The sequence below is a fragment of the Malaclemys terrapin genome, chromosome 14 (genome assembly GCF_027887155.1).
Source record: "Malaclemys terrapin pileata isolate rMalTer1 chromosome 14, rMalTer1.hap1, whole genome shotgun sequence".
NCBI classification, from domain to species: domain Eukaryota; kingdom Metazoa; phylum Chordata; order Testudines; family Emydidae; genus Malaclemys; species Malaclemys terrapin.
Genome location: NC_071518.1, coordinates 40,136,161 through 40,163,104, shown reverse-complemented (window position 1 = coordinate 40,163,104; position 26,944 = coordinate 40,136,161). Strand labels below are relative to the sequence as shown.

The 26,944-nt window shown below is 54.9% G+C and overlaps 2 protein-coding genes across 6 annotated transcripts in view; one reads left to right on the top strand and one right to left on the bottom strand.

The window, feature by feature from the left end:
• Window positions 1-5,098: 5,098 nt before the first annotated feature.
• Window positions 5,099-7,260, bottom strand: LOC128848859 (uncharacterized). 2 transcript variants are annotated; one of them, XM_054049086.1, is made up of 2 exons: window positions 6,430-7,260; window positions 5,099-5,760 (listed from the first exon to the last, which is right to left on the bottom strand). In XM_054049086.1, exons 1-2 carry the CDS (start codon window positions 6,795-6,797, stop codon window positions 5,637-5,639), a joined length of 492 nt encoding a protein of 163 aa, XP_053905061.1. In that variant the 5' UTR covers window positions 6,798-7,260; the 3' UTR covers window positions 5,099-5,636. The 2 variants fall into 2 exon arrangements, with proteins under 2 accessions (XP_053905061.1, XP_053905060.1); XM_054049085.1 differs by having other exon boundaries at window positions 6,464-7,260.
• Window positions 7,261-7,574: 314 nt separating this feature from the next.
• FCSK (fucose kinase) overlaps window positions 7,575-26,944 on the top strand; it is a 36,663-nt gene continuing 17,293 nt past the window's right edge. Inside the window, exons 1-8 of one of the 4 annotated variants that reach the window (XM_054049093.1) lie at window positions 7,575-7,733; window positions 19,091-19,211; window positions 19,603-19,754; window positions 20,468-20,518; window positions 22,329-22,454; window positions 22,866-22,938; window positions 24,398-24,495; window positions 26,289-26,369. In XM_054049093.1, the coding sequence (XP_053905068.1) occupies window positions 19,133-19,211; window positions 19,603-19,754; window positions 20,468-20,518; window positions 22,329-22,454; window positions 22,866-22,938; window positions 24,398-24,495; window positions 26,289-26,369 (660 nt within the window). In that variant the 5' untranslated portion in view covers window positions 7,575-7,733; window positions 19,091-19,132. The other 3 variants (XM_054049090.1, XM_054049091.1, XM_054049092.1) reach the window with 3 other exon arrangements.

Genomic DNA, 26,944 nt, shown 5'->3' with positions numbered 1-26,944 from the left:
GCAGGGGACAGCAACTCACAAAGTTCAAGGAAAGTTCCCTTCCGCATGCGAAAGTTTCTCAGCCACTGGGATTCATCCCAGACCTGCAGCACTATGCGGTCCCACCACTCAGTGCTTGTTTCCCGGGCCCAGAATCACCGTTCCACGGCATCAACATGACCCATTGCCACCGTGATGTCCTCGGCGCTGGGTCCGTGCTTTCTGAGAGGTCTGTGCTACTCTCAGACTTCAGGCCCTCACCGCGGTGCCGTAGCCTCCTCGCCTGACTTATCTGCATCTGCCTCAGGGAAAGGTGGATGATAAGCTGCGAGGCGTTGAGAGCGGCCACAATTGCAGTGATGGGTCGCAGCGGGCTCCATGCTCGCAGTGCTGTGGCGTCTGCGCTGTCACTGACTAGAAAAGTGCACGAACTGATTTCCCGCCAGCGCTTTCAGGGAGGGAGGGCGGGAGTGATGGACGGATGACGACAGTTACCCAAAAGCACCCTCGAGACATTTTTTTTACCCAGAAGGCATTTGCGGCTCCACCCAGAATTCCAATGGGCAGCGGGGACTGCGGGAACTGTGGGATAGCTGCCCACAGTGCACCGCTTCCAATGTCGACGCTTTCCTCGTTACTGTGGACTCACAAAGTCGAATTACTGTCCTTAGTGTGGACACACACGATCGACTTTGCAATATCGATTCCAAAAATTCGATTTAAGTAAAATCGAACTACTCTCGTAGTGTAGACATACCCTAAGGGTAGCATAAAATCCCTCCTTACCTGTAAAGGGTTAAGAAGCTCAGATAACCTTGTTGGCACCTGACCAGAAGGACCAATGGGGAAAGAAGATACTTTCAAATCGAAAGAAAGGACTTGAACAGGGTGGAGGGTGCGCTAACCACAGAGCTATGGGGTATTATGATTTGGGGGGGGGTGTGTTAGGGTTACCAGACAGCAAGTGTGAAAAATCGGGACAGGGAGTGGGGGATAATAGGCGTCTGCATAAGACAAAGCCCCAAATATCAGGACTGTACCTATGAAATCAGGACATCTGGTCACCCTAGGGTGGGGACTCCCTCAATCTCTCCTGTTGATGCTGTTCCACTGTGGACAAATAATGAAAGGGGGATTGGACCTTGGATCTCCTAAATGGTTGTCCTAACCACTGGGTTACAGAGTCCTTCCCACTTGCTTGTTTTTTCTGTCTCTTTGGCCTAATGACTAGTTAATTAGTTAATTCACAGTGGAACAGCTTCAACAGGAGAGACTGAGGGACCCTCCTATCAGAATATCCATCCATAGCTCAGTGGTTAAAGCACACGCCTGAGAGATATGAGATCCCCGTTCCCCTCTTCCCATGGGCTAGCTTAGGCCTAGCGTGCTGGCTCATTTGCATTCACCTATCTCTCCCCATTCATTGTATAGGGAGCCTGGGAACCTAACTCACGCTTTGTGCATCACAGTGTTGTTCCTCAAGTATCGGGGTAGCCGTGTTAGTCTGGATCCACAAAAACAACAAGGAATCTGGTGGCACCTTAAAGACGAACAGATTTATTTGGGCATAAGCTTTCGTGGGTAAAAAATCTCACTTCTTCAGATGCATGGAGTGGAAGTTACAGATGCAGGCATCATATACTGACACATGGAGAGAAGGGAGTTACCTCACAAGTGGAGAACCAGTGTTGACAAGGCCAATTCAATCAGGGTAGATGGAGTCCACTCCCAATAATAGATGAGGAGGTGTCAATTCCAGGAGAGGAAAAGCTGCTTCTGTAATGAGCCAGCCACTCCCAGTCCCTATTCAAGCCCAGATTAATGGTGTTAAATTTGCAAATGAATTTTAGTTCTGCTGTTTCTCTTTGAAGTCTGTTTCTGAATTTTTTTTGTTCAAGAATGCTGACTTTAAATCTGTTATAGAATGTCCACGGAGACTGAAGTGTTCTCCTACTGCCTTTTGTATGTTACCATTCCTGATATCCGATTTGTGTCCATTTATTCTTTTACGTAGGGACTGTTCGGTTTGGCCACGTACATGGCAGAAGGGCATTGCTGGCCCATGATGGCATATATCACATTAGTAGAGGTGCAGGTGAATGAGCCCTTGATGGTGTGGCTGATGTGGTTGGGTCCTCTGATGGTGTCGCTAGAGTAGATATGGGCTTATGCCCAAACAAATCTGTTAGTCTTTAAGGTGCCCCTGGACTCCTTGTAGTGTTGTTCCTGTGATTCATTAGGCACTACGATGATGTTCATGGCAACGCTAAGTCCCTTTGCAGATCCGGGCTCACGTGTTTATCTGACCTGCCGTACTGTCTCTTCTTGCTTTAAATTAACTGCTCATTTGAAAGTTACACTGCTTTGAGCCTTAGGGCTTGGCTACACTCGGGACTTCCCAGCGCTGCCTCTCCAAAGGGAGTAGCGTGCAGCGCCGCAGGCACTGATTACACTGGCGCTTTCCAGCGCTGCACTCGCTGTGCTCGGGGGGGTGTTTTTTCACACCCCTGAGCGCAGCAAGTTGCAGTGCTGTACAGTACCAGTGTAGCCAAAGCCTTAGAGAGTTTCCTTAAATACACAGTTCAGCTCATAAACCCGTTATCCCACTTCTCTGAACTTGCTTAACTTCTTGGAATTCAAAGTATCATCCAATATACCCACTTTTGTGTATTCTGAATTTTTCTCATGTTAAAAACAATTGCAGATATTCCAAAGCATCTTTAGCTAAGGGTCTCAAATCTAACTTGCAAACATGAATTCTCCCAAACAGCCCATGAGGTAGGTATTATTCTCTTCCTTTCAGATGGGTACCAAAGAGGCTAGAGAACTTCCCCAAAGTCATCCAATGAATCACTGGAAGTGCTTCACTGGAAACTGGGGTTTAGGAATCCCCTGCTTATTTTACCATTATACAACTCTGATATCTGTGAGCCTGGGGGATCGGTTTAATTGCTTAACTCTACCAATTACTTTGAAAGGGACATTGCATTTTAATTGCATTGTAATTAGAGTTGAGAAGCAGCACTATCTCGTAGCAAGGAATCAGGACACTTGGGTTCTGTTCCCTGCTGCGTGACCTTAGACAAGTCATTTCCCCTCCACCCTTTCACTAATTAGAATTAATATCTTTGAGGCAGAGACCCTCTGCGACTATACACATGTATTGCACCTTGCTCCATGGGGGCTCAACTAATAATCAGGGATAAATTTTCTTAATCAGGATAATAAGACATTCTGATAAAGAGGCAGGTGATTCTCTTCTCTTCACCAAGGCACCCTTTTTGAGATGGCTTCTTTCCCCCGCTCTCTGATCTGAAAACATGTCTATGAAGATTTATTGCATCTGACGAAGTGGGTATTCACCCACGAAAGCTTATGCTCCAATACGTCTGTTAGTCTATAAGGCCTTGGCTACACTTGCAGATGTACAGCGCTGTGAGTTAAACCTGTCTTCGTACACCTGAGTAGGGAAAGCGCTGCAGTCTGTCCACACTGACAGCTGCCAAGCGCACTGTTGTGGCCACATTTGCAGCACTTGCAGCGGCATTGGGAGCAGTGCATTATGGGCAGCTATCCCACAGAGCACCTTTTCCCATTCTGGCGCCGTGGGTTGTGGGAAGGGGGCGTGGGTGCAGGGCATTCTGGGTCCTGTCCCAACGCCCCATGATGCATCACTTCGCATCCCAGAAATCCCTTTGTTTCCGTCCACCTTTGGCGCCATCTTTCAACGGTTTCTGTGCAGCGCGATCTGTCTGCGGGAAATGGAGTCTGAACTGCTGAGGCGTATGCTGACAAGTCTCGCCAGCACGTCACGTTTGGCTGTCGAACTATTCCTTAAGATCCAAAGTGACAGTGAGAGTGAGGGTGAGGAGTCCGACGATGCTATCGAGCCGCGTAACACGTACGACATGAAATTGCTTGTGGCATTCACAGACATACTCAGCACCGTGGAATGCCGCTTTTGGGCTCAGGAAACAAGCACCGAGTGGTGAGATCACATCATCATGGAAGTCTGGGATGACGAGCAGTGGCTGCAGAACTTTCGGATGAGAAAAGCCACTTTCATGGGACTATGTGAAGCGCTCGCCCCGACCCTGCGGCACAAGGACACGAGATTGAGAGCTGCCCTGCCAGTGGAGAAGCGGGTGGCTATTGCAATCTAGAAGCTGGCAACTCCAGACAGCTACCGGTCGGTCGCAAACCAGTTTGGAGTGGGAAAGTCGACCGTTGGAATCGTGTTGATGCAAGTTTGCAGGGCCATTAATCGCATCCTACTCAGAAGAACCGTGACTCTGGGTAACGTGCAGGAAATAGTGGATGGCTTTGCACAAATGGGGTTCCCTAACTGTGGAGGGGCGATAGATGGGACGCACATTCCTATTCTGGCACCACCCCACCTAGGATCCGAGTACGTTAATCGGAAGGGGTATTTCTCTATGGTTCTCCAGGCGCTTGTGGATCACTGTGGGCGTTTCATTGACATTAACACAGACTGGCCCGTAAAGGTGCATGACGCATGCATCTTTCGGAACACTTGGCTGTTCAGGAAGATGCAGGCCGGGACTTTTTTCCCAGAGCGGAAGATCACGGAAGGGAAGGTGAAATGCCCATTGTGATCCTTGAAGATCCCGCTTACCTGTTAATGCCGTGGCTCATGAAACCCTACACAGGGAGCCTTGACAGCAGCAAGGAACGGTTCAACTACAGGCTGAGCCGGTGCCGAATGACTGTGGAGTGTGCCTTTGGCCATTTAAAGGGCCGCTGGCAATCTCTGTATGGGAAGCTGGACTTGGCCGAAAACAACATCCCCGCGGTTATATCCGCGTGCTGTGCCCTCCATAATATTTGTGAAGGGAAGGGTGAAAGCTTCACTCAGGCATGGACCTCCGAGGTTCAACACCTGGAGGCTGAATTTGCACAGCCAGAGAGCAGGGCTATTACAGGGGCCCAGCGCGGGGCTGCAAGGATTAGGGATGCCTTAAGGGAGCAATTTGAGGCTGAAAACCAGCAGTGATATCTGGTGCCCTGCATGGGAGTGAAGTGCAGTAGTTCCAATCTTTAGGAATCAGTGTCTGCTTAGCAGACAAGCAGACTTGCAGTGCCTGTTTGTTTCCTGGGCTAAGGAGTCTTTTACTTTATGCAATAATAAAGAATGTTTTCAAAGCCAAAAAATCCATTTATTGAAAAGAAACAAGGGGGTGGAGTGGGGAACGGTACAATCATAGATTCGTGTATATCCTGTCTGGTATGCTGTGCAGTGAGTGCTGCACTTCAGGACAGCTATACTGCATGGTGATGGGGGTTGAGTACAGAGGGTAAAGGTCGTGGTTTTCAGGGCTGGGTGGTGAAGATACTGGTGTTGGAGGCGGTAGGTGGTGTGAAAAACACGGAAGTTGGGGAAAGTGGGGTTGGAGGTGACAGTGGGGCACAATGGAAAGAATTTTGGGACAAGAGCTGTGGGGGGGGGGCGTTTGCGGTACTGCTCCTCTTTCTGCATGGCTATGAGCTCCTGGATAGCGTCTGCTTGGCGCTCCAGTATGGTTATGAGCCAATCAGTGCTTTGCTGCCGGTGCGCGGTGCTTTGCCGCTGGTGCGCTGCGTTTTTCTGGCGGATCCTGCTTTCTCTCTCCCTCCAGTTCTGTGCTTTCTCATTCTCTTTAATAGATTGATGCATCACTTCTTGCAGCATGTCTTCTTTGCTTTTTCGTGGTCTCTTCCTGAGTCTTTGCAGTCTCTGAGCAGGCGATAAGAGGGACGGCTGAGGTCTCAAGGTTGATGCTGCTGTATAGGCAAAATGCAACATTTAACAGAGGCAGCACTGTTTATACCAGACAGAGTAATGATTCCCCCCGCACTTAAGGAGTAGAAAACACACAGGGTCTACACAACTGCATAATTTTCCCGTCCGAAACAGAACACACATATTCCACGGGAGCCTCAAAATGGTGAGTAAGGGGGACTGATTGTTTCAGGGCTGCACTGTCCTCTGGGTTTCTGTGCCTTGGGGAGAGCCAACAGCTTCAGGGGGCACCTACACTGAACACTGTCCCAACATTTTCCACAGGAGTTCGTCCTGGACGATATCTCGCTACTGAGGGTGACCTGGGAAGCAAGGGAAAGTCTTCTACTGCAATGTGGCTTCCGCCCTGGCCCATATGCAGCTTGCCTGTGTGCAGCAATGGTCCCCCCGCCCCTCATGGCACAGTGGCGCGGACACGATAGCCTGGCTGGGACAATGACCACGATGGCTCTCCCGCTAAACCTGCACAAGCGCATTGCACACGTTCTGGATGAGACATTCGAAGAGATTACCGAGGCCAATTACCGCGATGTGATAAACCACATCAATGCACTATTCCGCATCTAGGCATGCATGCCTAACCCTCCTCTCCCAAAGAGCCCGCACCGAAAAAATTCCCTCCCCCCAAAAAAAAAACGTTTCCCGGGAACCTGCTCTTCTGTTTGTCCTCCACCAAGTACCGACCGCTGCGACTGGCTACCTTCCTCCTGGCTTGAGAAGAGCTCCTGGCTGCATGGCTCCAAGGATTCCGGGGTGTCTCCATCCAGCCCACCACCATCACTCCCGTTTTCCTCCTCCTCCTCCCCCCCCACCCCGGCTCTGAAGTGTCCATGGTGGTGCTTGGAGTGGAGGTGGGGTTAACCCCAAGTATCGCATCCAGCTCTTTGTAGAATCGGCAGGTCGTGGGGGGAGCACCCGAGCGGCCATTTGTATCGCGGGCTTTGCAGTAGGCACTCCGCAGCTCCTTCACTTTAATCCTGCACTGCAGGGTGTCCCGGTCATGGACCCTTTCCATCATGTCCTTTGTTACCTTCCCGAAGGTATTGTAATTCCTACGGCTGGAGTGCAGCTGGGGCTGGACAGCTTCCTCCCCCCAAACACTGATGAGCTCCAGCAACTCGCCATTGCTCCATGCTGGGGCTCACTTGGCGCGTGGAGGCATGGTCACCTGGAAAGATTCGCTGGTAGCACTCCACGTCAGGCCGGGCTGAGCAAACAGGAAGGGGATTTTTAAAATTTCTGGGGAATGTAAAGGGTGGGTCACATGGTTGGTTACCTGAGGCCAGGGCAGTAGAGTTTGAACTGATGACCAGTGTGGCTAGAACAGGCATTGTGGGATACTGCCAAATAATTCTGGAGGCCATTCACAGCGCATTGGGCAGACACACTGGCGCTGCAGCGCTGCACTCGCTATTCCTCTCGCAACCACAGAGATACCGCGCTGCAAATGCCTTGCCAGTGTGGACGGGGAGTGAGTTACAGCGCTGGGGGCGGCTTTACAGCGCTGCAACTTGCCAAGGCCTAGGTGCCACAGGGCTCTTTGTAGCTTTTTACAGATTTATTGTGGCTGTCCCGGGCTGCATCCTCTCGGCCCTGCAAAGCTTGCTGCGGATGGCTCTGCTGGTTCCTCCCCTTACGGCTGCCCAGGCCCAGCCGGAGCAGGTCACAGAGCTGGAGCCAGCGGGCAGGTGGCACACACCGAGCAGGAGTCTCTCGGCCCCAGGTGAACGGGACATGGGCCAAAGCCTGCGGGCTGGGGGCGCAATGCACCCTGGGAAGTGTAGTTTAGCCCTGCGTGGCGCGGGCCCACTCTGGAACCCGGGGCGGAGGCGCCTCCTTTAGCCTGGGCCCGGCTAACGAACTACAGCTCCCAGCATGCAGCACGGGGCGCGGCCGGCGGGGAAGGGGCTGAGGTAAAGGGGCAGCGCCGGGAAGCCCCGTCCTGCAGCCGCGGGTAAGTCCAGCCCAGCCCCCCGGGCGTGCCGGGGCCGCCCCCGGGCGCAGGCCGCTCCCTTCCCCGCCGCCGGGGCTCGAGCAATGTTCCCTTCGGCGCTGGGGCAGGGCCCGCGTCACACCCGGCCGGGGGCTCAATTCGCAGCCGCGCTGGAGCCCAGCTCCGCAGGAAGCGACGGGGCCTTTGCGCCTCCCCGTAGCTGGGGGAGCTGCCCCGGGGCCGGGGCCGGCCGGCAGCTGGGGCGCGGGAGAGCAGCTGGGCGGCCCCGCTCTGCCGGGGCGGGTACTGCGTTGGGCCAGCCAGGGGCTCTCCCAGCAAGGACCAGGGGGCAGTGGTGAATCTGGCTCGGAGAGACCGGCTTTACAGCAACCTGGGCGGGCCTCTGATCCGCACGGGCGTAGGGTGACCAGACAGCAAATGTGAAAAATCGGGATGGGAGTGGGGGGTAATAGGAGCCTATGGAAGAAAAAGACCCAAAAATCGGGACTGTCCCTATAAAATCAGGACATCTGGTCACCCTACACGGGCGGGCAGGTGCAGCTGGCGAGGTGACCCCCTCGAACTGATAGGCACCTGGCATCCCAGGCACGCAAGGGTACAGCAGGTGTTCCCTACACACAGCCTCATGCTGGGGGGCGAGCAGGAGCTGCTGCTTCCTGCCCACATGCAGGCCCAGAGGTGCCGCTCCCGTGCACATACATGCTGACATATGACAGATGTTCCTGTCGTGTGTGCATAGGGACGTAGAGGCAGCATTCTCTGCGCCCCTTACATTGCAGGGCAAGTAACTATGATATGCACAAACACACCCTCCCTTCCATTTCCTGGGAGCAGTAACCTATCGATATTCATCGTGTGTTGTTTAGTTAGACTCTGGACACTCTTTGCAGCAAGAGTGTCTCTACTGAGTGGGTTTTTCCCAGTGATCATAGAATATCAGGGTTGGAAGGGACCTCAGGAGGTCATCTAGTCCCACCCGCTGCTCAAAGCAAGACCAATCCCCAACTAAATCATCCCAGCCAGGGCTTTGTCAAGCCTGACCTTAAAAACCTCTAAGGATGGAGATTCCACCACCTCCCTAGGTAACCCATTCCAGTGCTTCACCACCCTCCTAGTGAAATAGTGTTTCCTAATATCCAACCTACACCTCCCCCACGGCAACTTGATACCATTGCTCCTTGTTCTATCATCTGCCACCACTGAGAACAGTCTAGATCCATCCTCTTTGGAACCCCCTTTCAGGTAGTTGAAAGCAGCTATCAAATCCTCCCTCATTCTTCTCTTCTGCAGAGTAAATAATCCCAGTTCCCTCAGCCTCTCCTCATAAGTCATGTGCTCCAGCCCCCTAATTGTTTTTGTTGCCATCCGCTGAACTCTTTCCAATTTTTCCACATCCTTCTTGTAGTGTGGGGCTCAAAACTGGACACAATACTCCAGATGAGGCCTCACTAATGCCGAATAGAGGGGAAATGATCACGTCCCTCAATCTGCTGGCAATGCCCCTACTTATACAGCCCGAAATGCCGTTAGCTTCTTGGCAACAAGGGCACACTGTTGACTCATATCCAGCTTCTCGTCCACTATAACCCCTAGGTCCTTTTCTGCAGAACTGCTGCCTAGCCAGTCGGTCCCTAGATTCTCAGGGCTTATTTTGCGATAGGTTAAATCCCATTTATTAGGAGTGAAAACCCTGTTTGAGGAGCATTTCCAAGCACTTTCCGTTAAATTACACCAAAACCAAGCCTCCTCTGAAGCCCTGTGCCCTGCAGAGGAATTCGCAGCAGCGATAGGTGGGTCTCTAGGGTCTACCAGCCCTGCTGTCCCCTGCGAGCTATTTTCAGCACAACCTTTCTGTGACTGTTCTTGTTCAGATCCATTCTGAAATGCAACACAGGGTTTGTTCCCTGGAAGCAGAAGCCCTGCTCCAGGGGCACCGCTGAAGGCTATTGGAAAGTCCACAGAAATGAGATCAAATGGTTCTGCTTTATCCTCGGGTTTGCTGACGTGCTTGTGGACTCCTGGTAGATCCGAGGACAGACTCACTGGTGGGAATGTGAACTTGGCCTTTGTTCTCTCACCAGCTTCTGGGCAGGAGAGGGCTCCTTTGGGGCATTTCTTTCTGATTGCTAATGGATCGGCTGGAGAAAACTGCATATGGAATCACAAGCTGACCCCTCCCTCCCCCCGGCTGCTCAGGGCTGGATGTTGTTTATATCCCTCTGTACACCTAGTCAATGGGAACCTTTCCATTGATGTCGAGGGCCCAGGAGTTCACCCTCTGCGTTTATGGCGGATGGCACCTGCCTGACATTGAGGGACTGTTAGTGATACGCTTCTCCCATTGGTTACAATTTTGGAACGTCTCATTCACGCCACCGTCTCACAAGACAGGTCAGTGGTCAGCCAGGGGACATGACAGGAGGTGGAGCCAGGAGAGGCGTGAAATGATAGTAAATGCCTGCAGGAGAGAGGCAGGGTTTGAAGCAGGCGCTTGTAGCTGGGTGGCAGTAGGATCTAGTGGGTGGAGAGGAGCATTGAGGAGTCCATGGTTCTACTCTCAGCTCTGATGCTCCCTCTCTGTGTGTCCTTGGGTGGTCACGCCCCCTCTCTCCGTTTCTCGGTCTATCAGACGGGGGTGTTGTGGGGCTGAGCACGTTGAGACCCGCTATGGAAACGGAGAATATTAACATTTACCGGGGGGTGTGGCTGTGAAAAAGCAACTTCTGACGGCAGGGGGGGCCCAAGACCAGAGACAATGGAGTAGGGGAGTGGCCCCCAACTTTTGAGGGTCATGTCCCCCCTTACCCCGTCCATGTTTCCTCCCTCCCCTGGATCCGGGGCTGGGAGCAGGGTGCGGCTTGGGTGGGCATGGACAGGGGTACAGGCGCCAAGGCCTGGGCCGCAGCTGGGGATGGCTCTGGGGCAGGGAGCAGAGCCACAGCCAGGGGCCAAGGGTGGGGGCAGGAGCGGAGCCACATCTGGGCCCCCGTCCGGGTGCAGACCCACGCTGAGGCCAGGCCTGGGGCCAGGAGCTGTGGCTGGGGCGGGGCTGGGTGACGCTCCCTCTTTGCCCCCTGTAGGAGCTGACCTGGGCTCACTGTGCCCCCCTGAACATTCCTCCGCACCGCCATGGGGGGTGCACCCCACAGTTTGGGGACCTCTGCTCTAGAGGAAGCTGCTGCCATCATGTCTGGCTGAGGAGGCGGCTACAGAATGAGTCTTCTGGCTGCCTTGTGTCTTGCTCATCTAATGGTGCCTTCACCAGTGCCACTGCCTGCTCTGGTGGGACCGTGAGTGGGAGGAAGCTGTCCCTCCAGATGAGCGAACAAGGGACAGAGACGGTGCCTGGAGACCTGAGCATGAGTTGCTGAGCTTCTCGGGTGGTCTGAAATGTGCTGCTTTCACCCTTGATCTGCCAGCCAATGTGCATTGGATTTCTCCCAGGCACGTTTCTTCATAGGTTGTTGATTTGCGAGGTATTGCAGTGCCGCGTGCTGGCCAAAACCATCTAGAGGTACACTGGAGGAAGGGGAGGCACTTACACTTCACTGGTGGTGCACTGGCATGCATTTTGTGCATCGCTCTGTGAGAGCCAGTGCTTTTGAGCATTGGGCCAGCATCCGAGGTGCTAACAACCTGTATCTTACTTATATAGCACCAGTTGGGTCTGGACTTTCTTGGATTACTTTGTTGGGGCAGGTGAAATATTCTGGACTTTGTCCCTTATAATTCAATGGTTTTCTTCCCTCTTTTAGTCCCGTATTTCTTTGCTTCGATTCAGGGAAAGTTGGCAGTGACGATTGCAATGTACTGATATGTGCACGTAGTGTTTGGAGCGCCTCTAGTGGTATTTCTGATTATAATACTTCTTAGAACAAGTAATTTCCCATTGGGCTAGATGACCCAGATTTTTCACAGGAGGTTTGAGTGTTTCTGTGTCTAGAAAGTGGAGACACAATAAAGCCTGGTGGTTTCTTAGGAGAGGATACATTTGAGGTGTCTATCCTCTTCTGTAGATAAGCTTGTTTCTGGAGGGGATGGTACGATGAGGTTGCTTACAATGGTATGTGGCCTGTCTGTGACTGCTAGTAGCAAATATCTCCAAAGGCTGGTGATGGGGCACTAGACGAGGAGGACTCTGAGTTGCTACAGATAATTCTTTTCCAGGTGTCTGGCTGGAGGGTCTCACCCACATACTCAGGCTCCAACTGATCACCATATTTGGAGTGAGGAAGGAATTTTTCCCCAGGTCAGATTGGCAGAGACCCTGATGGTTTTTCACCTTCCTCTGCAGAGTGGGTCACGGGTCACTTACTGGTTTGAACTAGAGTAAATGGCGGCTTCTCTGTAACTTGAAGTCTTTAAATCAAGATTTGAGGACATCAGTAACTCAGCCAGAGGTTAGGGATCTATTACAGGAGTGGGTGGATGAGGCTCTGGGGCCTGCAATGTGCAGGAGGTCAGACTAGATGATCATGATGGCCCCTTCTGGCTATACAGTCTATGAGTCTGTGTAGAAACAAATTAAATCTTGTGCTTGCACAATACACTACAGGCACAAAGTGCAGTACAAGCATTTCCAAGATAGTATAAGATTAAATTTGATTTCTGAGCCTTCTGAATTCTGCAAACCACCTGGGTTTTCCAAGAAAACTCCTTGGCTTTGGAGAGAAATCCTTTTGGACGTACACCTAGGGAACTGAACAGAGCCAACAGATCCTCAGTATGCTTTGTGAATGCCAAACACCAGTTGAAAGTTCCTGATCTGTCTCATATCGTGATCTGTCTTTGCTAAATATTTACTAGCTAAGAACCTGTCCTCAGAGTTACGACCACCTCTGGAATGGAGGCTGTTCAGAACTCTGAAATGTTCGTAACAAAACATTATGGTGGTTCTTTCAAAAGTTTGCAACTGAACATTGACTTCATACAACTTTGAAACTTTGCTATCTTAACTATCTTCATTTAAATGCAACAAGCACAGAAACAGTTTCCTTTCTTTGTCAAATCTTTTTTTTTTAAACTTTCCCTTGATTTATTTAGTAGTTTACATTTAACACAGTACAGTACTATATTTGCCTTTTTGTTTTTGTCTCTGCTGCCTGATTGCATTTTCTGGTTCCAAATGAGGCATGTGGTTGAGTGGTCAGTTCATAACTGAGGTTCTACTGTACTACTGTTGCATAATGGGGCATAATCTGCAAATTAGGTACCAGTTGCAAGTATCAAGCCTTTTGTCTTTTATTGGACCAACTTCTGTTGGTGGAAGGTATACGTTTTCAGGCTACACAGAGCTCTTCTTCAGGTCGGTGTAGCTCAAAAGCTTGTTCCTTCCACCTTACAGAAGTTGGTCCAAAAAAAAGATGTTACCTCACCTACCTTGTCTGACTCAAATCCTCACAGCTACAACAGCACTGTAAACAAGTCCTATGTCTGCATTTTAGTGACTAGTGTCTTTGTTGTGCCATTCACCGCCGCAGCTCTAATTTAAGAGGTATGATCATGCTGACACTATTTGACCCTGGTCTCCAGCACCTAGCTTGTATGGCAGATGGGACTCTGTAAATACGTAGCTAGGTGTCTGTAGCTGACACTGGTCTAACTACATCGCTCAGGGGTATGAAAAAATCCACATCCCGGAGTGACGCAGTTATACCGACCTAGTGTAGACAGCGCTCCGTCGATGGGACGCTTCTCCTGTCGCCACAGCTGCCGCCTCTCGGGGAGGTGGAGCACCTTCACCCATGGGAGATGTTCTCCCCTCAACATAGGTAGCGTCTTCACTAAGTGCTACAGCGCATCTGCACCGCTGCAGCTTTTTAACCGCCCTCGGTTATTGCAAGAGAGTCAGATGCCATCTGGTTCCCCCAAAAAGGAATTGGCCAAAACTCCTCCACCACTTTCTGCCGTCTATGCTTTGACCAAGGGAACGTGCGCTCATGTACATTGCAGAGCCTGTTCCTGGCGAGTAAGCCACAGGATAGGTGTGGTGTTGGTCACCAGGAAGAAGCAAAACCACATTTGACCAGCAGTGATTAGGAGCTTTCGATTGGTGTCTGGCATTCATAGGGGCTCTGTAGGAAAGAGGGTTTTTCCTGGAAGCTGCAAGGATAAGACATTATCTGTCCTGCCTTGAGATGGCATTTGCAGGCCAGGCGGATGGACAGATTTCCTAGTTTCACCGCAGCATCTTAAGGTCTCAATAGCCTGTAACACGGGAATAGTGGAAATGCAGGCTGTGGGCTGGATGGAATTCTGTGCTGTAGCTTGTGGTTGCCCTTCTCTTCAATAGCAAAGTGGGGTTCGGGGTCACATGCCCACACATACCCATGCTACATTTTGCGTCAAGCAGCCAGCCACTGGGGACTAAATATCCCAGTATGCAATTCTACAACTCGTAGCTGGCCCATGGAGACTGCCCGTCCCAGCCTGGAACCAAGCAGCTGGAGCCTGCACATCCCAATAGGCAACGTCCCATCTCGTCCCAAGTGTGACCCATATTCTTGATGAGAGCTGGGGCAGTCTGCTTCATCAGCGGACTCCCTGGCAAGCTGCCAGTGTGGCCCTGGGCTGGGCAAAAGCTGGGTCCCCCTGTTGTGAGGCTGCAGTCGTCAGGGCCCACTGTGCTAGGTGCGGTACAAACACAGAGAAGCAGTGTGTGCCCCAAAGAGCTCACAGTCTAGACAGACAAGATAAAGAGCGGAAAAAAGCCACTTGCAACACTTTCAGTGCCAGTGGTTTGGGTGATACCCAGTGGAGCAGGCTGCAGCTCTTTAAGGCAGCTCCTCCCAGCTGGCCCCATTAAGTTGCCCTCAGCAGGTTCCCCCACGCTGGCAACAAAGTCTTTCAAACCCGAACAGAACTTGGACCAAAAACCCCTCCTGAGAGAAGTCTTTTCCTCTCAAGCATCTCTGCTGGGGCACAGCCTTTATCCCTGGCATGGAGGCCAGGTCACCCCTCAGTCCTTTCCCCTGGGTTGGGAGAGGTCAGCAGACCTTGCCCTGCTAACATCTTCCCCATTGCAAGGGAAGAGGCAGCTTATATACTGACCACTTTCCCCAAGCTCATCTTGATTGGCTGAGATGAAGGGGAGCCCTGCCCCACCCTACACTCCAAGACTCCTGTTTCCAGGCCCTGAAAGAAACAGTAGCCTGGCATTTCCCAGGGATCACTTCCTTTCTCCCAGCACCTGCCTCTGCCATTCCCTAGAAACTTGTCTGTTCCTAAACCCCTGGAACAGAGTAGCGTGGCCTCCCAGATTTCCCCCTCTCGCCTTAAAGGGCCAGTACACCCCATTACACCTGATTTGCACACAGATTCTTATAAGTAGTCCAGTTTTTTTAACCGACGTGGCTATACTGTCACTGGCCCAAGTGTGGACACAATTATAATAGCACCAAGGTGCCTTATACCAGCATATCTCATTCCCCTTCCCAAACGGGAATAGCTCTGCTGCCATAAGCGCACGTACTGATCTAACTGCGTCCACACTAGGGGTTGTCCAGTTTTAACTCTTCTGGCATAGTCAACTTATGTGAGTGGACAAGCAGGTCTTCGCATGTGACTGCTCAGGGCACAAAGCAGAGCCCATCAAGCAGGTGGGAGCTGCAGTGAGACCAGACTGCAGCGTTTCTGATTCCTGAGGTTAGGTGCCATTGCATGCTCCCTGGCAGTTTTCACTTGCCCCCAGTGGAAGGAGGCACATTAGAGAGCATAGTTAAGGTTGGCGCTTAAAGCCGGGCTTGTTCTGTATGAAGAACACAGCGTCTCCTTCCCGAATGTACAGCAAATTTCTAGAATTTACAAGCAAATCCATTGATAGAGCTAAAATAATGACAGCTTGGAATTGGCAGTTTTCCCCTCCTGCCTGCAGTTTGCTCCTGTTCTCCAGTCAGCGGGTGAGTTTTCCTGCCTGCCCCAAAGAGATCCTCAGGGTGCATCTACACTGCATTGTAAACCCAGGTCTGTAGGATCCAGGCTTGTGGACTTGGCGTTGCCAACCCCGCACTTAAGCATCCACACTGCATTGTAAACCTGGGTTTACAGTTCCCAGCGGTGCTAACACGTCCATACAGCGCTACGCAGACCTGTCTTGGGTCTGCGGTGTGAGTTGCATCCACACGGCAGCATGAAAGGGCTTGGAGAACTCGGGCTCTGACCCCCCTCCTTAGAAGGTCCTAGGACCTGGGTCCTGCGTGTTTGCTGAGCTGAGTCAGACCAATCGGTGTGTGGGCGATTGGATCTGAGCCTGAGTTGCAGTTTGGACAGACACTTGCAGCCTCAGAACAGGTTTTACCCAGTGTCTTTGGCTGTGCTCACAGCTAAGCTGTGTCCCGCACCGGTTCAGATGTATCCGCCGCCAATGATGGTCACTTTTGCAGCCTAGATAAGAGCATCCATTGTCCAGGCCACTGTGTCCATTCAGAGAGGAGCTGGTGGATGAGAACTGGGCTGGAGGCACAGCTACAGGGCCAGTTTATTTCACAAACCATCATCGGATGCAAACAGCTTTGGGTCTCTCCTGACCTGGCTTTGAACAGCGCCCAGACATGAAAGACTGGGTTCCCATCACCTGAGCCATGCCATCCCCGTCTATTTCATCGACTAGCATATTTATTAAATATGGAAAGTGTAGGGGACAATTTCCTGGTGCAAGTGCTGGAGGAACCAACTAGGGGCAGAGCTCTTCTTGACCTTCTGCTCACAAACGGAAGAATTAGTAGGGGAAGCAAAAGTAGATGGGAACCTGGGAGGCAGTGACCATGAGATGGTTCAGGATCCTGACACAAGGAAGAAAGGAGAGCAGCAGAATACGGACCCTGGACTTCAGAAAAGCAGACTTTGACTCCCTCAGGGAAGTGATGGGCAGGATCCCCTGGGAGAATAACATGAGAGGGAAAGGAGTCCAGGAGAGCTGGCTGTATTTTAAGGAATTCTTATTGAGGTTGGAGGAACAAACCATCCCGACGTGTAGAAAGAATAGTAAATATGGCAGGCGACCAGCTTGGCTTAACAGTGAAATCCTTGCTGATCTTAAACACAAAAAAGTTTACAAGAAGTGGAAGATTGGACAAATGACCAGGGAGGAGTATAAAAATATTGCTCAGGCATGCAGGAGTGAAATCAGGAAGGCCAAATCACACTTGGAGTTGCAACTAGCAAGGGATGTTAAGAGTAACAAGAAGGGTTTCTTCAGGTATGTTAGCAACAAGAAGAGGGTCAGGGAAAGTGTGGGCCCCTTACTGAATGAGGGAGGCAACCTAGTGACAGAGGATGTGGAAAAAGCTAACGTACTCAATGCTTTTTTTTGCCTCTGTCTTCACGAACAAGGTCAGCTCCCAGATTACTGCATTGGGCAGCACAGTATGGGGAGGAGGTGACCAGCCCTCTGGGGAGAAAGAGGTGGTTTGGGACTATTTAGAAAAGCTGGACAAGCACAAGTCCATGGGGCTGCATCTGAGGGTGCTAAAGGAGTTGGCGGATGTGATTGCAGAGCCACTGGCCATTATCTTGAAAACTCATGGCAATCGGGGGAGGTCCCGGATGACTGGAAAAAGGCTAATGTAGTGCCCATCTTTAAAAAAGGGAAAAAGGAGGATCTGGGGAACTACAGGCCAGTCAGCCTCACTTCAGTCCCTGGAAAAATCATGGAACAGGTCCTCAAGGAATCAATTTTGAAGCACTTAGAGGAGAGGAAAGTGATCAGGAACAGTCAGCATGGATTCACCAAGGGCAAGTCATGCCTGACTAACCTAATTGCCTTCTATGACGAGATAACTGGCTCTGTGGATGAGGGGAAAGCAGTGGATGTGTTTTTCCTTGACTTTAGCAAAGCTTTTGATACGATCTCCCACAGTATTCTTGCCAGCAAGTTAAAAAACTACGGGCTCGATGAATGGACTATAAGGTGGATAGAAAGTTGGCTAGATCGTCGGGCTCAACGGGTAGTGATCAATGGCTACATGTCTAGTTGGCAGCCGGTATCAAGCGGAGTGCCCCAAGGGTCGGTCCTGGGGCCGGTTTTGTTCAATATCTTCATTAATGATGTGGAGGATGGCGTGGATTGCACCCTCAGCAAGTTTGCAGATAACCCTAAACTGGGAGGCATGGTAGATACGCTGGAGGGTAGGGATAGGATACAGAGACAAATTAGAGGATTGGGCCAAAATAAATCTGATGAGGTTCAACAAGGACAAGTGCAGAGTCCTGCCCTTAGGACAGAAGAATCCTATGCACTGCTACAGACTAGGGACCGAATGGCTAGGCAGCAGTTCTGCAGAAAAGGACCTAGAGGTTACAGTGGCCGAGAAGCTGGATATGAGTCAACAGTGTGTCCTTGTTGCCAAGAAGCTAACGGCATTTTGGGCTGTATAAGTAGGAGCATCGCCAGCAGATTGAGGGGCGTGATCATTCCCCTCTATTCGGCATTGGTGAGGCCTCCTCTGGAGTACTGTGTCCAGTTTTGGGCCCCTCACTACAAGAAGGATGTGGAAAAATTGGAAAGAGTCCAGCGGAGGGCAACAAAAATGAATAGGGGTCTGGAGCACATGACTTATGAGGAGAGGCTGAGGGAACTGGGATTGTTTAGTCTGCAAAAGAGAAGAGTAGGGGGGATTCGATAGCTGCTTTCAGCTACCTGAAAGGGGGTTCCAAAGAGGATGGATCTAGTGGTAGCAGATGACAGAACAAGGAGTAATGGTCTCAAGTTGCAGTGGGGGAGGTTTAGGTTCGATATTAGGAAAAACTTTTTCACTAGGAGGGTGGTGAAGCCCTGGAATGGGTTACCTAGGGAGGTGGTGGAATCTCCTACCTTAGAGGTTTTTAAGGTCAGGCTTGACAAAGCCCTGGGAGGGATGATTTAGTTGAGGATTGGTCCTGCTTTGAGCAGGACGTGGGACTAGATGACCTCCTGAGGTCCCTTCCAACCCTGAGATTCTATGATTTAAAGCTCCTGCCCCAGTTTCTGCTCAGATCGTAACCCTCCTGAGCCCCCAGCGGAGCCAGTCACAAAGTGTCCAGCTGGGGGCACCATTCTGTGAGACCAGCTGTGTGTAGAACGGCCTCCCCTGTGCAGACCTGTTGCATCAAGGCTGCTGCGCCAGCCGGGGACTTTGACGTCTCCTCCTCGGATAAGGTTTATCTGGCTAACGCTGTTGGGAACTGAACTGAGCCCTGTTTGGCTGCAACTCGCCAGCCTCATGCAGCCCTCGCTCACCAGCCGCACAGCACAGAGGGGTCCCCGATCACAGCCAGGCCCTGAGCCTGTTACACAAGGGCCCCATCCTGGGGGTGCCGGTGCCTCGTGAGGGGTGGGTCGGTGATGGGCAAGTGCTGCAGCCTTTGCGTCCCTTGTACAGAGCTAGCGGCGGGTGCCAGGCAGAGACGTCCAGTGCACCTGGATGGCGCCGAGAGGGGTGGAGTGGACCGTCATCGTCCTGACCTGCCAGCACAAGGACAGCGTGTGTGCCTTCCAGAAAGGCAAGTGGGGCAGGGGCCCGGTGCTGACACGGACGCATCCCGGCTGGGGGCGGTTCCCAGCCCTCAGAGCTGTTTGCCAAACTGGGGATGGACGTGGGCTTTGTGCGGGACAAAGCGCTGGCCAACGCCACGCGTAGCCTGGGCCAATTCTCTGCAAGCTTCCCCCTCCCGCAGCTCACTGATCCCTATCTGCAGCCAGTCCCACATGCAGCTCTGCTGGTGCCCCACAGTCCCCACCTGCAGCCACGTGTATCCCAGCCCTGGGCTCCCGCCCGCCATGGCTGTGTTAGTGCACCCCTGCTTCCCCTCCCCCCCATCCTGGTCACTCAGCACATCCCTGCTCCCCCCTGGTCACTCAGCGCCACCAAATGCCTCTGCTCTCGTTTGCTAGAGCTTGAGATCCGATGGCGGCGGGGTGCGCTGGGCCCACACCCCCTCCTGCTGACTGTCGAGGACCCCGCAGCATGTGTGGGCAGCGGTGGCGCCACCCTCAACGCCCTGCTGGTGGCAGCCGAGCACCTGAGTGCCAGGGCAGGCTGCACGGTGAGTGGCATGGCACGACGGGCTCCGGACCGCATCCCGGTGGCACCTGTACTGAGTAGCTGCTGGGTGTGCACCCAGATGAGCTGGCTGGGCAGCTCCAATGCTCCCGTCTCCCTGTCCAAGGCTCTGCTGGCTTTGCCCACCCTGGAGGTGCCTCCCTTCCACCCTGCTCGCCCCCAGCCCATGGAGCTGGGAACCCCAAGTCACCCCCTCCCCCGTGCCTGATTCAGCTAGCACAGGCTGGCTGCCCCATGGGCTTGGTACCTCAACACTATCCAGCACCCGTGGGGACCCCCAGGTACAGGGAGCTGTTGCAAAGCAGAGCTATAATACCCTTCACTAATGCACTGTAGCGACCCAGGTGGGCTACAATGACCCCAGCTCCCTGCCTGCCCGCTCTTGGGGGCCATATCTGGGGAGCAGGGGCGGCTCCGGACCAAGATCCAGAGGAGCCTTGCTCCAGACAAGAGCCCAGGCCAGCCTGCAGCATGTAACTGCTGTGGGGAAGGGCCTGCAGCTGTGTGCCCAGATGGCGATGGCAGGAGGCACTGAGGCCTGGCTGGAAGGGTGCCCTCAGCTCTGTGGCCCCATAAAGCTGGCACAGGCTGTTCTGGGTTATAGCGTTTGTTGGAGAAGGGGACGCTGGTCAGAACTGCCCTTCCTTGGGGCTGGTTCCCCAGCTCGGCTAATGGGTTCTGTCTGCGCTCCTCCAGGTGGTCACCGCTGATGTCCTGCGTGAGGCCCGGATCCTCATCCTGCACATGGTGAGAGCCCGGCGGGGCAGGGCACAGGCCTGCTCTGCAGTGGTGGACAGCGTTCACCTGCCCCTCCTCCGGGGCTGCCAGCCTGGGGGCATCGTGAACCCCAGCCTGGCTGCCGGTGGTGAGTCTCCACCTGGGGGGGATGGGATGTTGGGCTGTCCCATCCAGCTGCCACCTCCCTCATCCAAAGCTCCTACCTCCAGGGCGCATGTCACGTTACCTCCCACCATCAACCTCTCTGGCAGCAAACCCAGCCCACCTGGCACTGATTGGGGAGTGACACCCTGGCTCTACCCCCCGAACCTCGGAGCACGTTGGTACCAAGGGCCGTGCAAACCATTGCTAAATGCCACTGCATGTGCACGGGCCACTGCGGGTAACATTAGTCCCAGGTAGGTTGTGGGGGGTGAACCCCAAAGAGGCTGGGACCAGCGCGGCTGCACCCCTCATTGATAAAATCAAAGCCTCCTGGTGCATAATCAGCTGAACACGAGCTCCCAGTGCGACGCTGCGGCCAAAAGGGCTAACGCGATGCTGGGAATCATGAGGAGGAGCAGAGCGGTTATTTCACCTCTGTATTCGGCACTGGTGCGACCGCGCCTGGGATCCCGTGTCAAGCTCTGGTGTCCACAGTTCAAGGAGGATGGTGATCAATTGGAGAGGGTCAGAGAAGAGCCACGAGAATGTCTAAAGAGTTAGAAAATCTTCCGTATAGTGCCACACCCCAGGAGCTCAGTCTGTTTAGCTTAAGGAAGAGAAGGTTAAGGGGTGACTTGATCACAGTCTGTAATACCTGCATGGGGAACAAAGATTCTTCAGTCTAGCAGGGAAAGGTCTAACATGACCCAAGGGCTGGAAATTGAAGCTAGACGAATTCCAACTGGGAAGAAGGTGTATATTTTTGACAGTGATGGTAATTCTCCATTGTAGCAATTTACTGAGGAGCATGGTGGATTCTCCGTCACTGACCAGTTTTAGCTCAAGCTCGGCTGTTTTTCTCAAGGCCCTGCTCTAGGGATTATCGGGGGGGCAGGTGTCTGGCCTAGGCTCTACAGGAGGTCAGACTAGCTGATCACAATGGTCCATCCTGGCCTTGCAATCGGTGACTCTATCTGAGGAGCTCCTCCCCTGATCTCCTGCCACTCCAAGGCACTGCAGTGGGAGAGCGGGTATTCAATCGGTCCCACGGCTCTGCTTTCCTGTGGCAGCTGCTGAGGTCCCAGTGCTGCCATCCCCTGCCTTCCACGGGATGTGGGTGGAGCCATGGGACCCCTGGGCAGACGGCTCACACAATCCATGTGGACCCACTGGCTGCTGGATGACATCCCCCTAAGTTGCGAGGGCCCCAGCTTTATTCCACTCCCACACATTCCACCCCTGGGTCTCCCCTGCCCTCTCAGAGCAGCAGAGCGATAATCTCCTCCTAGGGCTGGCGTCTGCTGTCCTTTCCATGGCACCTCTCAAAGCCACCACGCGTTTCAGTGCTGCCCCGATCCCCAGCCCTGGACTGTCCTATCCGCAGCCTGGCTGCAGATGCAGCTGTCCATGCCTGTCTGACCAGCCCCCACCCCAGCACTCAGCCCAGGAAGGGGCTCACCTGCTCATGGGGTTCCAGGCAAAGCACCCAGGGGGCATCTGATGGGGGGTGACATTGCTGGGAGTGAGAGCCAAAAGGCCCAGAGGCCACGGCTCCTGGGTCAGAGCGGGGCTTGAGGCCAAGTCTTTTCTCCACAAGGCCTCTCGCAGGACGGAGCCTGTCACCCTCTCTGCCCTGTCTCCTGCTGACCAGTGCTCCGGCTCTTTCTCCCATCAGGGCCGCGACTTCCCCTTCGATGACTGCAGCCGGGCCTTCACCTGCCTCCCCGTGGAGGACCCCGACGCCCCGGCCGAAGCGCTGACCTGCAATCTGGACAGCCTTCTGGGGACCATGACACAGCAGGTCAGTGCCAGGCGGGGGCGGGAGGAAGCGCCGGCCGGGCTCCTTTAGGAGGGCAAGACTGGGCCCCATTCAGCCCAAGACCATCTCATCCTGGTCCCAGCCTGCACTGCTTTCCCTCCATCCCCATCCCCACGGCCAGGTCACATAGCATGTGGGGGCCTGGGGTCTTCTAGAGAGGGGCCCCTGGGCCCCTTGCCCAGGGGCAACGATGAGATCCAGCCGGGCAAAGTGTGGGCACCCCCTGCTGGTGAGGTGAGGAAGGCCAGACAGTAAATGGCTGCCCAGCTCCCTTCCGCCCGGCCCTGCAGCGTTCTGGGGTGGGGAGGGCACGTACTCCGTCCCTGTGCTGATCTCCTGGCCCATGTTCGGGTCCCAGGGGACCGTCCTCACCTCTTGTGTGTCCCTCTGTAGCTGTGCAGGGGCTCCCCGCCGGGAGTGTGGGTCTGCAGCACCGACATGCTCCTCACCGTTCCCTTGGCAGCAGGTACGGGCTCGCCCTGCGCCGGGGAGGGGATCCGAATCAGAACAGGGCACAACCCAAACCCAGCCTGGGCAGGGTGCGAGGGAGGGCTCCGTGGGGTGCCAAGGTGGGGTAAATCCTGCCTCTGGCACCCCACAGGGACCCTGGCGGTGGAACCAGTGAGCCAGGGGAGGCTTTGGGGGGCAGTGTAGAGGGGGGTCAGAGAATTCAGTGCTCTATGGGTCCATCACTTCTCCCTGCTGGGGGCTTCAGCAGTCCCCGGAGGGCTTGCGTTGGGTGGCAGGAGCCGCTGAGAGAAGAGGCTTGGCCGGCTGTCCTGGCCTCTCTGCGCGGCCCCACGGAGCACGGGGCAGAACCCCTCGGGAGGCTGTGTCTGATGGACGCCTCTGCCCCTCAGGCCTGTGGCTAAGGGCAGGAGGCAGCTTGAAGCCCGTGTTCCTATGAGCTCTGGGCGTGCCCTGGTGCCGCTCAGCCCCTGGCTGTGCGTGAGGTAGGACCCAGTGCTCTGATCCCCGCAGCCAGGGCTCTCCGCCTTGCATGGGCAGTTGCTGTCGGCCTGGGGACTGGCCGGAGTGATGGCCCATGTCTGCACACCACGGAGGGCCAGGCGGTGCCCAGGTGAGCGCTGAGCACCTTGTGGGTGCGTCAGGGCAGCCTGATGCGATGGGACCACCGCAGGCAAAGCAGGGTTGTGACGGCCGCCCTGTGCCTGCTGGGGCCCAGCTCCAGTCCTCCCCCTGCCTCTGTCCCAGCAGGCCTGACCCTGGCGCTTCCCACCCACTGACCCACAGCAGGGGCTCTTGGTGGGTGGCTGGCACTGGGAAGGGTGAAACAAGTGCCCCGAAGCCTATGTTGTGGGGTCTGGGCTGCAGTCAGCTCCCCCCGGCCGGTAAAGTGTCTTTGGGGCGGGAACTGGAGTCCCCCATCCATCGCTGCAGCGGCCTGGGGCAGGGGTATTGGTGTTAACAAAGGGGATCCCCCATATGGGGAAGGGCAAGTGACTCTGCCCCCTGGGAGGCTGGGGCTCTCAGCTCAGTGTGGTCTGCGTCCCCAGTGCACCCCGAGGCTGGGCTTGTCCTTCATGCCCTTCTCGTCCAGCAAGTCTGTCTGCAAACTGCCCAGGCTCAGGCCTGCCACAGCTGAGCACCCAGTGCCCATGCAAGCCGGGGGAGCTAGAAGTGCCCAGTGCTTCCAGGGTTGGCCAGGAAGCCATGGGCAGGGGTGGGCATTTCTGAGCTGGGTGCCCGGTGGCCCAGCTGCACATGCCTGGAGTGCAGTGGGGCACATGCATTGTGGAGCATCCATTGTGCCCACAGCTAAACAAACGGCGCTCGAACCCTCCAGCTAACACGGGAGCCTTGCTTCGGTGCCGCTCCCTTAGCGACGAGCCCCCAGTCCAGCCTCGTGGTGGGTGGGAGGTCTCCGGGCAAGGCGTGCACTGGTGTCTGCTCCTCTCTCTCAGAGATCCACTGGGAAGGGTTCCAAGGTGCCAAAGTGATCTCCGTGCCGGGGAGCATCTCGTACGCCAGAAACCACGGCGTCTACCTCGCCAACCAGCAGGTACACCGAGCCCAACACTTAAAGGGGCGCCGAGCCCCAGACAATGCGCTGGCCAAGCTCCCACCCACCTCTCTTAAAGGGGCGCTGAGCCCAGGCTGTGCTGACGCCTCTGTTAAAGGGGCGCTGAGCCTGGGGCAGCGAACTAGCCAAATTCTGTTTGTCAATGTTCACCTGGAGATCTCTTGCTCTGTGATTCCTCCTGTGCAGCGCCAGGAGCGTCCGGGTCGAGGGGCCCAGGACAGAGGGCCAGCCTGCTCGTTCCCAGGCCACAAGCAGTGAGGAGAGAGCTGTGATATGCCTTGCCCTTTGGGAGACTAGGCTGTCGGACAGCACGTGCCGAGGGGTGGCACAGCGTGGGGGGCAGTGCCCACTGAAACATTCTGCCCTGAGCTGCAGGAGGGCCCCTCGAGAAGCCCCTCAGTCTCCGTGGCAGCTGGCTCTCTGGCTCTGCACTGCGGTGGTGTCAGGGCCCTGCGTCTAATGCCTTCCCCTGGGGCTGTCCTCCAGCATCCCCCCTCTGGGCCCTGGGCCTCTCCCCTGGGGCTGTCCTCCAGCGTCCCCCCTCTGGGCCCTGGGCCTCCCCTGGGGCTGTCCTCCAGCATCCCCCCTCTGGGCCCTGGGCCTCTCCCCTGGGGCTGTCCTCCAGCATCCCCCACTGGGCCCTGGGCCTTCCCCTGGGGCTGTCCTCCAGCGTCCCCCCTCTGGGCCCTGTGTCCCTTGGGCCGGGGGGCCACACTCAGGGTCTGAGGCGGGAGGGGGGCTGGTCTGCCCCAGGGCTTTCCCATGGGGTTATCACTAATGTGGGTACCCTGAGCCTTTCTGAATGGGGCTCTACAGCTGCCGGGAGAGGTGCAGGCACTGGTGAGCCCATGGCTGGGTCCCTGGCTCTGCCCTTCAGCCAGGCCCAGATTGCACCTGCTGCTGCTCACTAGCGGCCTGTGAGCTGAGCCAGCCACTACCTGGCCCCCTCCAGCTCTGCCAATGCAGACTTCCCATGCAGCCCTTGGGGAACAGCCTCCCAAGCAGGCTTCTCTGCGGCTCCCCGAGGGCGCCCGGCCCAGCATCGCACTCGGGCGCAGGCCTCTGGACCGCGCTCAGCAGTGAGTTCAGGATGTGCCTAGAAGCCTGGGAGGGCCGTGCCGGAGGGGTGTGCCACTGAGCCAGGGGGAAGGCTCCGTTCTCCATTGCCGATTCCCCTGGCTCCTGCACATGGGATCTGCTGCGAGGTTCGAGCAGGAGCCCTGGAGCGCTGGGGAGCAGCAGTCGTGGGCACAGAGCCGAGGGCAGAGCGAATGGGCTCCCAGGCACCATGGGTGCTGCGGGGAGAGGCAGGGCCAGCCAGATCTCCACTTTGCTGCCTCAGCACCACATCCGAGGTGGCACCTTATCCCCAAGCTGGCATGTGTGAGGAGTTACCAGGATGCAGGATGGCAGCAGCACTCCAAGAAGGGAAGGACACAGAGCTCTAAGTGAACCAGCTACCCCACAGGGAACTGAGGCAGCTGGGTCCTGCCCACGGGGTGCTTTGGGGACTGGCATGCTAGGCCCGCCCATCCCCTTAACAGCCCTGCTGTGTGTGGGGCCCATCTCTGACACACGGTACCCTGCCCCGGAGCTCGGGCTGCTCCCAGTATCGGGAGAGGCTGGGAGGCAGATGGCCAGGCCTCTAGACTGGTGGCCCCCAAGGTGCAGGATCCATTAACCAGCCCTGGCCATTCCCTGGCTGCTTTGCTGAATTGCACAAGGCACCTGGGAGCTGCTGCCCGAAGTTAACGGGGCCTTTCCTCTTGCAGGGGTTCGTGCGTGACATCATCTACCAAGGCCCGGAGGCCCGGATCCAGGAGTGCGCTGGGCCGGACGGGAAAGTGCCGCTGGTACGTCCCCTGGTTGGTTAATGAGGAGTTCGCGCCAGGGCTGCAGACTGGGAGGAAGGGCTGTGTAACTCGGCCAGGTGAAGGGGTGTAGCTGGGGTGGGGGTGCTGCATGAAGCAGGAAGTCTCTGGGTTAACGAGCATCGGCAGATCCTGGCTGCCGTAGATGCTGGCTAGGGGTAATGATTGCACTCGTCCCTAGAGACCTCAACCAAGAACAGGTCCTCGTACAAACACACAGCGAGAGACGGTCCCTGCCCCGAAGCCCTTCCCACCTAACTCGACAAGGCGGACGTGGGGCGAACAGGCCCAGAGAGGGGTGGGGACTTGCCCAGGAGGTCAGTGGCAGAGCGAGGACTAGGACCCAGAGCAGGGCTTGATTCAGTATGTTCCACTGCCAGCCTCCGCAGACAGTGGCTGGTGAGGAGGAAGGAGAACAGCATCTGGCTCCTTTCACCCGTAGCCCTCACAACGCAGAGCAATACCATTGCCCTCCTTTTACAGATGGGGAAACTGAGGCATGAGGCCGAGTGAAGTGATTTGCCCCACAGTCAGTAGCAGCTCTGTGACTAGAACCC